At 40.8% G+C, this 12,422-nt stretch overlaps 1 protein-coding gene across 2 annotated transcripts in view; it reads left to right on the forward strand.

Annotated features, from left to right (window-relative positions):
- The first annotated feature begins 1,047 nt into the window (after positions 1 to 1,047).
- The window catches only part of LOC118375338 (relaxin receptor 1-like), a 93,712-nt gene continuing 82,337 nt past the window's right edge, over positions 1,048 to 12,422 (forward strand). For both annotated transcript variants that reach the window (XM_052511378.1, XM_052511374.1), the window contains exons 1-2: positions 1,048 to 1,346; positions 10,582 to 10,728. In XM_052511378.1, coding sequence (XP_052367338.1) covers positions 1,286 to 1,346; positions 10,582 to 10,728 — 208 coding nt within the window. In that variant the 5' untranslated portion in view covers positions 1,048 to 1,285. The remainder of the gene's footprint in view (positions 1,347 to 10,581; positions 10,729 to 12,422) is intronic.

Below are 12,422 nucleotides of genomic sequence, written 5' to 3' on the forward strand. Positions count from 1 at the left end.
CCATTTCTCTCTGTCTGTCACGACTTCCGCCGAAGTTGGCTCCCCTGCGGTCGTCGTCACCGTCCTTCTCGCCGCTACCGATCCCTTTTTCGTTTGTCTGTTGGTTGTGTGTATTTTGGTTTAATTAGCTTCCCTATATGTAGTAGTTTGACCCGCCCTTGTTTTGTGCGGTATTGTCTTTTGTTACGTGTGTCAATATTAGGTTGTGGTGTATTTTGTTTTCTATACTGGACACCCTGTGGTTTTGGGTTGTCTGGTATAGTGTCCTGCGCCCTGTATTTTATTGGGCTTATCAATTTGGTGTGCAATAGTAAAGCACTTTACTCCGTTACTCTCTCTCTGAGTCTGATTCCTGCACACACACCTAGTCCCGCGTGACACTGTCTTTCTTTCTCTCTGTATTTCTTTCTCACTCTCTCTCTATAAAGTGGGGCAAAAAAGTATTTAGTCAGCCACCAATTGTGCAAGTTCTCCCACTTAAAAAGATGAGAGAGGCCTGTAATTTTCATCATAGGTACACTTCAACTATGACAGACAAAATGAGGAAAAAAAATCCAGAAAATCACATTGTAGGATTTTTTATGAATTTATTTGCAAATTATGGTGGAAAATAAGTATTTCCTCATCTTTTTAAGTGGGAGAACATGCACAATTGGTGGCTGACTAAATACTTTTTTGCCCCACTGTATATATGTAGCCATATCTCTGTCTTTCTTTCTCTCTCTATGTATCTCTCTGTCTTTCTGCCTCTCACTCTCTCTGTCTTTCTATCTCTGTATCTCTTTCTCTCTCTCTATGTATCCATCTCTTTCTGTCTTTCTTTCTCTGTCTCTTTCTATGTATATCTATATCTCCATCTTTCTTTCTCTCTGTCTTAATCTCTCTGTATTTATCGCTGTCTTTCTCTCTCCCTCGCTCTCTCTCTCTATCACTCTTTCTGTATCTATCTCTCTCTCTCTATGTATGTATCTCTCTCTCTTTCTGTATGTATGTATGTATCTCTCTCTCGCTCTCCCCGTCTCCCTTTCCCTCTGTTGATGACAAACGGTTCGCACGCGCTCTAGAGCGGCAGTGGAGATTTCCGCGCGCCAGTTGATGAAATAGATTCTCTGGAGCAGTTTCGAATCGGTTTCTCTACTGTTGGCACCATACAGCCGCTAACCATCTTTACAAACTTAACTACTAAGTAGTCTAGCCCATCTTGGAAACTGCAGTTCTTAGACTACAGCTTTTACGCGTTGGAAGCTTGGAAGAAAACTTAAACTTCTGTTTTCTCGTTTTTTTAATGCGGTTACAGTTAAATATGCAAGCTTATGTCGCTTGGATTCTCATGTATGGAGTGACAGGTATGTTTAACCTAATGATATGTTGCACATCAGTTTGTTAACTCTGAAATTGACCAATTTGTATTTATGCTAATGTATGGTTTAAGCCTGTATATTATCTGTTTTCCCCTCCAATTCTGGCATTGTTTGCATTTATTTTTGATACAGGTCTTCTGGAAGTTTGCTTAGCCTGAACGTCTTAGACGTTTATATTGCAATAGATGCCGCTAAATGCAGCCTATATTGTAGCTTTGCTATCGAAAATACTGTCGGACACTTGACAGACGAAATTACGTTTATGTGCGCTATAATGGCAAGAAATGAAAATATTTTCGTTATGGTATCTAATTGCCTTCGCCGTTGTAGCCTGGTCTAATAGACTAAGCGTAACATAGACACGTATTAGTATGATATGATACGTTTTGTATGGTTACATAAGACAGAAGGTTACTTTTAGGTTGGATGGGTAGGCATACAACATTAACACCTAACAATCCAAATGTTGCGTGTTAAAATCTCATCACGGAAAACTTTAGCATTTTAGCTGATTAGCAACTTTGAAACTACCTAACCATAACCATAACCTTAACCCTTTAACCGTACTCCTAACCTTAACCCTAAACTTAAGCCCTAACCCTTAGCCTAGCTAACGTTAGTGTTAACCACCTAGCAAACATTAGCCACAACAAATTGGAATTTGTAACATCATATACGTTTTGCTCATTCGAAACATATTAAACAAATGTCGAATTCATAACATATTGTACATAACGCAATTTGTAACATATACGAATTGTAATTCGTAAGATATCACATGAAATGGAAGATGGACATGGACACAAATGAATACATACGATACCATACAAAACGTAATATATCAGACTAATTGGAATGTCCTGGATTTACATGCTTAATGTTATGTCTACCCCTGAGTCCCAACCTGGTCTCAGAGCATTTCGTATTAGTCTGTACGTAAATCCGAAAACACTCCATTTCCTCCTCAACTATTTACTCAACTCTTACCCTATGATGTCCTGGAGCCTACTGGTTTTCTCTTCTACCTGATAATTAATTGCACCCACCTGGTGTCCCAGGTCTAAATCACTTCCGGTTTAGAGTGCAACAATGAAAAAATGCAGTGAAACTGGCTTTGAGGTCGAGAGTTGACTTTGATGGCTCTACACTATACATTGCTTGATTTGTCAAATAACCTGAAATTAGGCAAACTAATAGAATTTAGCAACCAGGAAATGGAGTAGCGATTTCTGCACATTGCAGCTTTATTGGCTGCTAATGTTTCACATTGAGACATTACATTGCTGTGGCGCTGTTTATGCAGTTTGGAGAGACTCATTTGGGGTTGAGGAATATTATTCTCAGTCATATAAATAATGTATTTTTCCACCATTTGTTTACAAGAGAGCATTGAGGTCATGGGACCTTTTTACATAACTGTTCACCTTATTTCAATGATGTGGAATGAACGCCAGTAGAGAATGATATAGAAACCATCTCCTTTATGATGCTCATACCATAGAGATACATATTGTGGCTCATACACTAAATATAACATGTCAGGATCTTGCCCTGGGCTTTTCTGAAATTAGCATTGCAAAGAATTTGGCCCTGAGAGTCATATTCTAAAATTACATTCCCACCACTTGCAGATATCAAACAAATATTGATTAGTAAAATCAATGATTCAAATATTGTATTCGTATTGCATATATTGTATAACACATCTGAGAACATTTGCTTTATTCAGTATTTCCATGACAATTGTAGCTTGTTTAAAAGTGATGATCAAGATCATTGAGTATCTGTTGAGCCTGCATGCATCAATTTCAATCAGTGAAATGAGTAATCCAGCTATAAGTGCTTGTCAGTCACCACATACCCGAGGCCAGGGGTCTTCAACTAGATTCAGCCACGGGCCCATTTCTTCTTGAGTGGATGGTCAGGGGCTGGAACATAATTATAAATAATTTGTACTCTTGCAAAATTGACGCAAGAAGCCCAAACAGATATTGTATTTGTCAAAACATAATAATTTCAAACTTTGATGACATGGGTACACAAACACATACACTGAGTGTACGGAACTTTAGGAACACCTGCTCTTTCCATGACATTGTATTATGTCCTGTATTGATGTCACTTGTTAAATCCACTCCCCTTTCACGATCCCTGCCCTAGGCTACTTACAGTCTCCCAAGTCATAGACTGTTTTCTCTGCTACCACACAGCAAGCGGTACCGGAGCGCCATGTCGAGGACCAAAAGGCTCCTTAACAGCTTCTACCCCCAAGCCATAAGAATGCTGCTACAACTTGCTGTTTATTATCTATGCATAGTCACTTCTCCCCTACCTACATGTACAAATTACTTCAACCATCCTGTACCCCCACACATTGACTCAGTACCGGTACCCCCTGTATATAGCCTCGTTATTGAAGGTAACCTGGAACCGGTTTAAAAAATGAATGGAATTAGTTTTGTGCCAACAAAAAAGGGTTAAATATGTGTAAAAAAATATATATTTCATGAGACATCCTTTATCTCCTAGATATAGGACGAACACTTCAAAACCTGTTTTCTTATTATTTATTTTTTACTGTCTGTAGCAGTAAAGGCCAAATTCATTATTTTGTGAATTAATTTTGTATATATTTTATACATACAGGGGCCCTAAAATTCTAAATAAATAGCTAAATTATCCGTAGTACGGCCATCTTCAAACAATTCTGCCAGGCAGGCTCTGATAGGCTAGACCACCCTGTAATGCACAGCACAACAGGTGTCACAAATTGATGAAATCAGATGAGCTCCAATTAATGAAAATTATATGCAAATATTTGGGGTGAAAAAAGGTAGACCTCCTACAGTATCCTGACTGACAAGTCAGCCATGTTAGTGACAGGTTGCTCTGTGGCTCGGTGCTGGAAAGTGTCCACATTGACAGATGGACTGAGAGACTGTCTAACATCAGTTGACCAAAAATAACTTTCCCACAGGGTTATTTGGGACACTGCAATAGCACTTTCTTCCTCAAATTTGATCTTTAATGTGCATGGATTTTGTACACAGATCAAGAGATATTCTTAGTATTGACTCAGATTAATTTGGCATGAAAAAGTAATTGAGCACACAGGCTACATTGAAGGTATATGTATTTCAAAGTGTCACATGCAGACTAACGTAAAGTTCTACTTCATTCCCGAAACAAAGTGTCCCATGCAGACTAACATAAAGTTCTACTTCATTCCCAAAACAAAATGTCCCATGCAGACTAGTGTAAAGTGCTACTTCATTCCCAAAACAAAGTGTCCCATGCAGACTAACGTAAAGTTCTACTTCATTCCCGAAACAAAGTGTCCCATGCAGACTAACATAAAGTTCTACTTCATTCCCAAAACAAAATGTCCCATGCAGACTAGTGTAAAGTGCTACTTCATTCCCAAAACAAAGTGTCCCATGCAGACTAACGTAGAGTTCTACTTCATTCCCAAAACAAAATGTCCCATGCAGACTAGTGTAAAGTTCTACTTCATTCCCGAAACAAAGTGTCCCATGCAGACTAACGTAAAGGTCTACTTCATTCCCAAAACAAAATATCCCATGCAGACTAGTGTAAAGTGCTACTTCATTCCCAAAACAAAGTGTCTCATGCAGACTGACGTAAAGTGCTACTTCATTCCCAAAACAAAGTGTCCCATGCAGACTGACGTAAAGTGCTACTTCATTCCCAAAACAAAGTGTCTCATGCAGACTGACGTAAAGTGCTACTTCATTCCCAAAACAAAGTGTCTCATGCAGACTGACGTAAAGTGCTACTTCATTCCCAAAACAAAGTGTCTCATGCAGACTGACGTAAAGTGCTACTTCATTCCCAAAACAAAGTGTCCCATGCAGACTGACATAAAGGTGATACTTCATTCCCAAAACAAAGTGTTTCATGCAGACTGACATAAAGTGCTGATGTCAATTTCTGTTGCTTGAAATGGAAACATTATGCACTGTAAAAATAAAAATAAAAACACCTGCAAATGTTGTTGTTTCAACTATTTATTATTAAGTACAGTAACTGGTTCCATAGCGTTTTTTGTTTACTCAACTTTTCGTTCCAAGTGTTACTTGAACAAAAGAAAAACATAGCTCCAACTTAAGACAGCTGTGACAAAAATTCTGTCAATATAAAATGTGTTTGCTCAACTCAAATTCACTGCATCACCTGCCATGGTGGGAACAGATGTTAGACATAAACAGCTTTGCAAGTCTCTTTGAATGAGTTTCCTTGTTGCATCATGCATGGCTGTATCCAGAATGATGTTCCTCTAGAGACATGGATTCAAGAATTGTTAAGGAAACATACTCTTATTAGGATGGATGAGCAATGACTTCTGAAAGATAATTTATGTATCTCTTCTGAAATGATACGAGACACCAAGAGGACTGCAGTTCTCCTCAGTATGTTGGTGGCTGCAGATTACAGCCGGTAGATTGGTTTTCCTACCTGTGATTTTATCTTAGTGTATAAGCTCTGATGGATGGTTGGAACCATCCTTCTCCTCAAACACAGTTCTCCTCTAAGCCATCTTAAATTCAAGTTGATCATCCTAGATTCTATTGCTCCTACTGCTGTACAACCAACCAACCCCTAACTGCTTTACAAAAGAGGCACTTACACTTAATGGGCATTTTACCTGGTTTTCCCCCGTTTGTCACACAGAGAGCGTAACCAATGAATATTCCCAGCGGGAATTGGTTGTAATTAAGTGAGGCATGCTTGACACATGGTCATCATGGTTTACTGACCAGATAACAACCAAACATATGGTGCCATTCCCAGTTGTCTTGATGTTATCATGCTGGATGACCAACACAGTTAGAGGAGAATGATGGTTCCAACCATCCATCAGAGCTTATACATCAGTATCTCCACGATTGATTTTGAGAGCAGTGAATTTCTCAGAGCGAGTGTGAACCTAGGTCCCTCACTCATGTCTCTGTTGTGATGAAAGTGCATGGCTGAGGTTAGCCAAAGCCCTGAGATTTGCACATGACTTACCATGTCCATCTTTACAATACATTTACATTTCAGTCATTTAACAGAAGCATTCAGGGTTAAGTGCCTTGCTCAATGGCACATCGACAAAGACTCCTAGTCACCCCACTAAGCACTGAGATGTCACTATCAGGTGTTAGGGTTCATGTAGTCTTCATTCTCATGATTCCAGCATGATGACATCAAGACAACTGGGAATGGCACCATATATTTGGTTGTTATCTGGTCAGTAAACCATGATGACCATGTGTCAAGCATGCCTCACTTAATTACAACCAATTCCCGCTGGGAATATTCATTGGTTACGCTCTCTGTGTGACAAACAGTGGGAAAACCAGGTAAAATGCCCATTATGTTGTTGTAAGTGCCTCTTTTGTAAAGCAGTTAGGTGTTGGTTGGTTGTACAGCAGAAGGAGCAATAGAATCTAGGATGATCCCACCAATTTAAGATGGCTTTGACATAAAGAGCAACACTTCTCCTGGTCCATTGGTGGAATATGGATCAACATGGAAAAGAGTGGAAATTGAGGTTCAAGCTTGCATTGACAAATGCTTCAGTAAGCAGTCAGTTTAGAAACAAATAACGGACTACATACACGATGATGTGTGGGTATATTTCAGAAACATACACTGCATTTGGAAAGTATTCAGACCCCTTCTTTTGTTTCACACTTTTTTACAGCCTTATTCTAAAATGTATTACTTTTTTTTATCAATCTACACACAATACCCCATAATGACAACACAGAAAACATTTTTTTTATGTTTGCAAATTAAAAATAGAAATACCTTATTTACATTAATAGTCAGACCCTTTGCTATGAGACTCGAAGTTGAGCACAGGTGCATCATGTTACCATTGATTGTCCGTGAGATGTTTCTACAACATGATTGGAGTCCACCTGTGGTAAATTCAGTTGATTGGACATGATTTGGAAAGGCACACATGGTCACTCTAACAGAGCTCCAGAGTTCCTCTGTGGAGAAAGGAGAACCTTCCAGAAGGACAACCATCTCTGCACCACTGCACCAATTAGGCCTTTATGGTAGAGTGGCCAGACAGAAGCCACGCCTCAGTAAAAGGCACATGACAGCCCACTTGGAGTTTGCCACAAGATTCTCTGGTCCGATGAAACCAAGATTGAACTCTTTGGCCAGAAAGCCAAGCGTCACGTCTGGAGGAAACCTAGCACCATCCCCATGGTGAAACGTGGTGGTGGGGGGATGTTTTTCATCGGTAGGGACTGTGAGACTAGTCGGGATCGAGAGAAAGATGAACAGATCAAAGTGCAGAGAGATCATTGATGAAAACCTGCTCCAGAGCGATCAGGATCTCAGAATGGGGCGACAGTTCACCTTCCAACAGGGCAACAACCCTAAGCACACAGCCAAGTCAACGCAGGAGTGGCTTTGGGACAATTCTCTGAATGTCCTTGAGTGGGCCAGCCAAGGCCCGGACTTGAACTCAATCGAACATCTCTGGAGAGACCTGAAATTAGCTGTGGAGTGATGCTCCCCATCCAACCTGACCGAGCTTGAGAGGATCTGCAGAGAATAATGGGAGAAACTGCCCAAATTCTGGTGTGCCAAGCTTGTAACGTCATACTGAAGAAGACCCAAGGCTGTAATTGCAGCCAAAAGTGCTTCAACGAAGTACTGAGTAAAGGGTCTGAATACTTTTGTAAATGTGATATTTCAACAACAACAAAAATTATACATTTGCTAAAATAAAAACAGTTTGGTTCGTCATTATGGGGTATTGTGCGTAGATTGAGGGGGGGACGGACAATTTAATATATTTTAGAATATGGCTGTAACGTAACAAAATGTGGAAAAAGTCTGAATACTTTCCTGGTGCACTGTATGATGTGTGGGTATATTTCAAAAACATGTAACTGACTAAAGTATATTGTGTGGGTATATTTCAGAAACATATAACTGACTAGAAACAGTATGATGTGTGGGTATATATCAGGAGCAAAAAGGCAGTAGGGGGTCTTTGCATGTAAAAGTGCACCCGTTTAGTTTGATTATCATGGAAGCAGATAAAGGATGGTGGATATGTTCCCCTGTTGCATTATGCAACTAGCCTATACTCCAGAGAGCACATGAACACTCTGAACTAAGAATAAATAATCTCTATGAACTGAATACCATGGGAGCCCTGTTAATATTTCGTATTTCATACATTTTCAGAATTGACTGCTAAATGAAACATTGATAGGAAAATGCTCAAGTGTTTTCGACAAACCCATCCAGTGCCTACTGACTGATGAGCTAGCTCCCCTTGGGTGGACGATACTGAAAGATGTTTACTTTCATCATTTTTAGAGGGCTCTTATAATATTATGTTTCCACTCAGGAAATACACAAACTTTAAAATTAGCAACCGCCCTTTAATTTTATGTGGTGTTATAATGTGTTCCCATTCCACACTTATGATATGTGTTCAAATTCTCCACTTATAATATGTGTTCCCATTCCACACTTATGATATGTGTTCCCATTCCACACTTATGATATGTGTTCCCATTCTCCACTTATAATATGTGTTCCCATTCCACACTTATGATATGTGTTCCCATTCCACACTTATAATATGTGTTCCCATTCCACACTTATGATATGTGTTCCCATTCTCCACTTATAATATGTGTTCCCATTCCACACTTATGATATGTGTTCCCATTCTCCACTTATAATATGTGTTCCCATTCCACACTTATGATATGTGTTCCCATTCCACACTTATGATATGTGTTCCCATTCCACACTTATGATATGTGTTCCCATTCTCCACTTATAATGTGTTCCCATTCCCCACTTATAATATGTGTTCCCATTCCACACTTATAATATGTGTTCCCATTCCCCACTTATAATATGTGTTCCCATTCCCCACTTATAATATGTGTTCCCATTCCACACTTATGATATGTGTTCCCATTCTCCACTTATAATATGTGTTCCCATTCCCCACTTTTAATGTGTTCCCATTCCCCACTTATAATATGTGTTCCCATTCCCCACTTATAATATGTGTTCCCATTCCCCACTTATAATATGTGTTCCCATTCCACACTTATGATATGTGTTTCCCATTCCCCACTTATAATATGTGTTCCCATTCCCCACTTATAATATGTGTTCCCATTCCCCACTTATAATATGTGTTCCCATTCCACACTTATGATATGTGTTCCCATTCTCCACTTATAATATGTGTTCCCATTCCCCACTTATAATATGTGTTCCCATTCCCCACTTTTAATATGTGTTCCCATTCCCCACTTATAATATGTGTTCCCATTCCCCACTTTTAATATGTGTTCCCATTCCCTACTTATAATATGTGTTTCCCATTCCCCACTTATAATGTGTTCCCATTCCCCACTTATAATATGTGTTCCCATTCCCCACTTATATATGTGTTCCCATTCCCCACTTATAATATGTGTTCCCATTCCCCACTTTTAATATGTGTTCCCATTCCCCACTTATAATATGTGTTCCCATTCCCCACTTATAATATGTGTTCCCATTCCCCACTTTTAATGTGTGTTCCCATTCTCCACTTATAATATGTGTTCCCATTCCCCACTTTTAATATGTGTTCCCATTCCCCACTTATAATATGTGTTCCCATTCCTCACTTTTAATGTGTGTTCCCATTCTCCACTTATAATATGTGTTCCCATTCTCCACTTTTAATATGTGTGCCCATTCCCCACTTATAATATGTGTTCCCATTCCCCACTTATAACATGTGTTCCCATTCCCTACTTATAATATGTGTTTCCCATTCCCCACTTATAATGTGTTCCCATTCCCCACTTATAATGTGTTCCCATTCCCCACTTATAATATGTGTTTCCCATTCCCCACTTATAATGTGTTCCCATTCCCCACTTATAATATGTGTTCCCATTCCCCACTTATAATATGTGTTCCCATTCCCCACTTATAATATGTGTTCCCATTCCCCACTTATAATATGTGTTCCCATTCCCCACTTATAATATGTGTTCCCATTCTCCACTTATAATGTGTTCCCATTCTCCACTTATAATATGTGTTCCCATTCCCCACTTATAATATCTGTTCCCATTCCCCGCTTATAATATGTTTCCCCATTCCCCAATCAATGAGAAACACCGACTTTGAAATTGAAACATGGCTCTTGAATTTTCAGCAGGAACTTCATTCAACGTCTCGGAGGAGAAGACAAACTGCCCCCTAGGATATTTCCCTTGTGGCAACCTGAGCATGTGCCTGCCCCAGCTCATGCACTGCAATGGTATCGATGACTGTGGAAATGAAGCGGACGAGGAGAACTGTGGTGAGTCGTCAGTTTATTAATTTATGTGTCAAACTCCAGTCCTGGAGGGCCGAGTGTCTGGGGATTTTACAACTCCTTTGTGGTTGATTGATCAATTAAGGTCACTGATTAGTTGGGAACTCCCATAACCTGGTTGTCGAGGTCTTAACAAGACTCTGATAGAATTGAAATAACAAAAACCAGCAAACACACGGCCCTCCAGGACCAGCAGACACACGGCCCTCCAGGACCAGCAGACACACGGCCCTCAAGGACCAGCAGACACATGGCCCTCCTGGACCAGCAGACACATGGCCCTCCTGGACCAGCAGACACATGGCCCTCCTGGACCAGCAGACACACGGCCCTCCTGGACCAGCAGACACATGGCCCTCCTGGACCAGCAGACACACACCCCTCCTGGACCAGCAGACACATGGCCCTCCTGGACCAGCAGACACACGGCCCTCCTGGACCAGCAGACACATGGCCTTCCTGGACCAGCAGACACATGGCCCTCCTGGACCAGCAGACACATGGCCCTCCTGGACCAGCAGACACATGGCCCTCCTGGACCAGCAGACACACGGCCCTCCTGGACCAGCAGACACATGGCCCTCCTGGACCAGCAGACACATGGCCCTCCTGGACCAGCAGACACATGGCCCTCCTGGACCAGCAGACACATGGCCCTCCTGGACCAGCAGACACATGGCCCTCCTGGACCAGCAGACACACACCCCTCCTGGACCAGCAGACACACGGCCCTCCTGGACCAGCAGACACATGGCCCTCCTGGACCAGCAGACACATGGCCCTCTTGGACCAGCAGACACACACCCCTCCTGGACCAGCAGACACACACCCCTCCTGGACCAGCAGACACACGGCCCTCCACGAATTGAGTTTGACACCCCTGATTTATTGACTCATTTATTATAAGTAATTGTATTCTGACTGCTCACTTTGATCCTTGCTCTCCAGACTTTGATATTTGGATATTTGATCATGAAGTGTGGCGGTGCATCAGATGTAAATTTTTCCATCAAGGAAAGTTCAGGATTATTACATTAAAAAAAATAAAAAAGATTTCACCTTTATTTAACCGGGTAGGCTAGTTGAGAACTGCAACCTGGCCAAGATGAAGCAAAGCAGTTCAACACGTACAACAACCCAGAGTTGCACATGGAATAAACAAACATACAGTCAATAATACAGTAGGAAAATATATATATATACAGTGTGTGCAAATGAGGTAAGATAAGTGTCACACCCTGACCTTAGTTATCTTAGTTTTCTTTATTATTTTGGTTAGGTCAAGGTGTGATGAGGGTGGTATGTGTGTTTCTTGTCTAGGGTTTTTTGTACATCTATGGGATTTTGGTTTGTCTAGGTATATATAGGTCTATGGTGGCCTGAATTGGTTCCCAATCAGAGGCTGCTGTTTGTCGTTCTCTCTGATTGGGGATCCTATTTAGGTTGCCATTTTCCATGTTGGTTTTGTGGGTTATATTCTATGTTTAGTTGCCTGTTCTGCACTAGCCATATTGCTTCACGGTTCGGTTTGTTGTTTCATTGAGTTCTGTTCAGTGTTCTCTCTTTTATTAAAGAGTTATGTTCACCTACCAAGCTCGCCTTGGTCTCCTCTATGATGACTGTGACAATAAGGGAGGTAAGGCAGTAAAATAGGCCATAGTGGCGAGGTAATTACGATA

Source organism: Oncorhynchus keta, chromosome 4 (genome assembly GCF_023373465.1).
Source record: "Oncorhynchus keta strain PuntledgeMale-10-30-2019 chromosome 4, Oket_V2, whole genome shotgun sequence".
In the NCBI taxonomy this organism is placed as follows: Eukaryota; Metazoa; Chordata; class Actinopteri; order Salmoniformes; family Salmonidae; genus Oncorhynchus; species Oncorhynchus keta.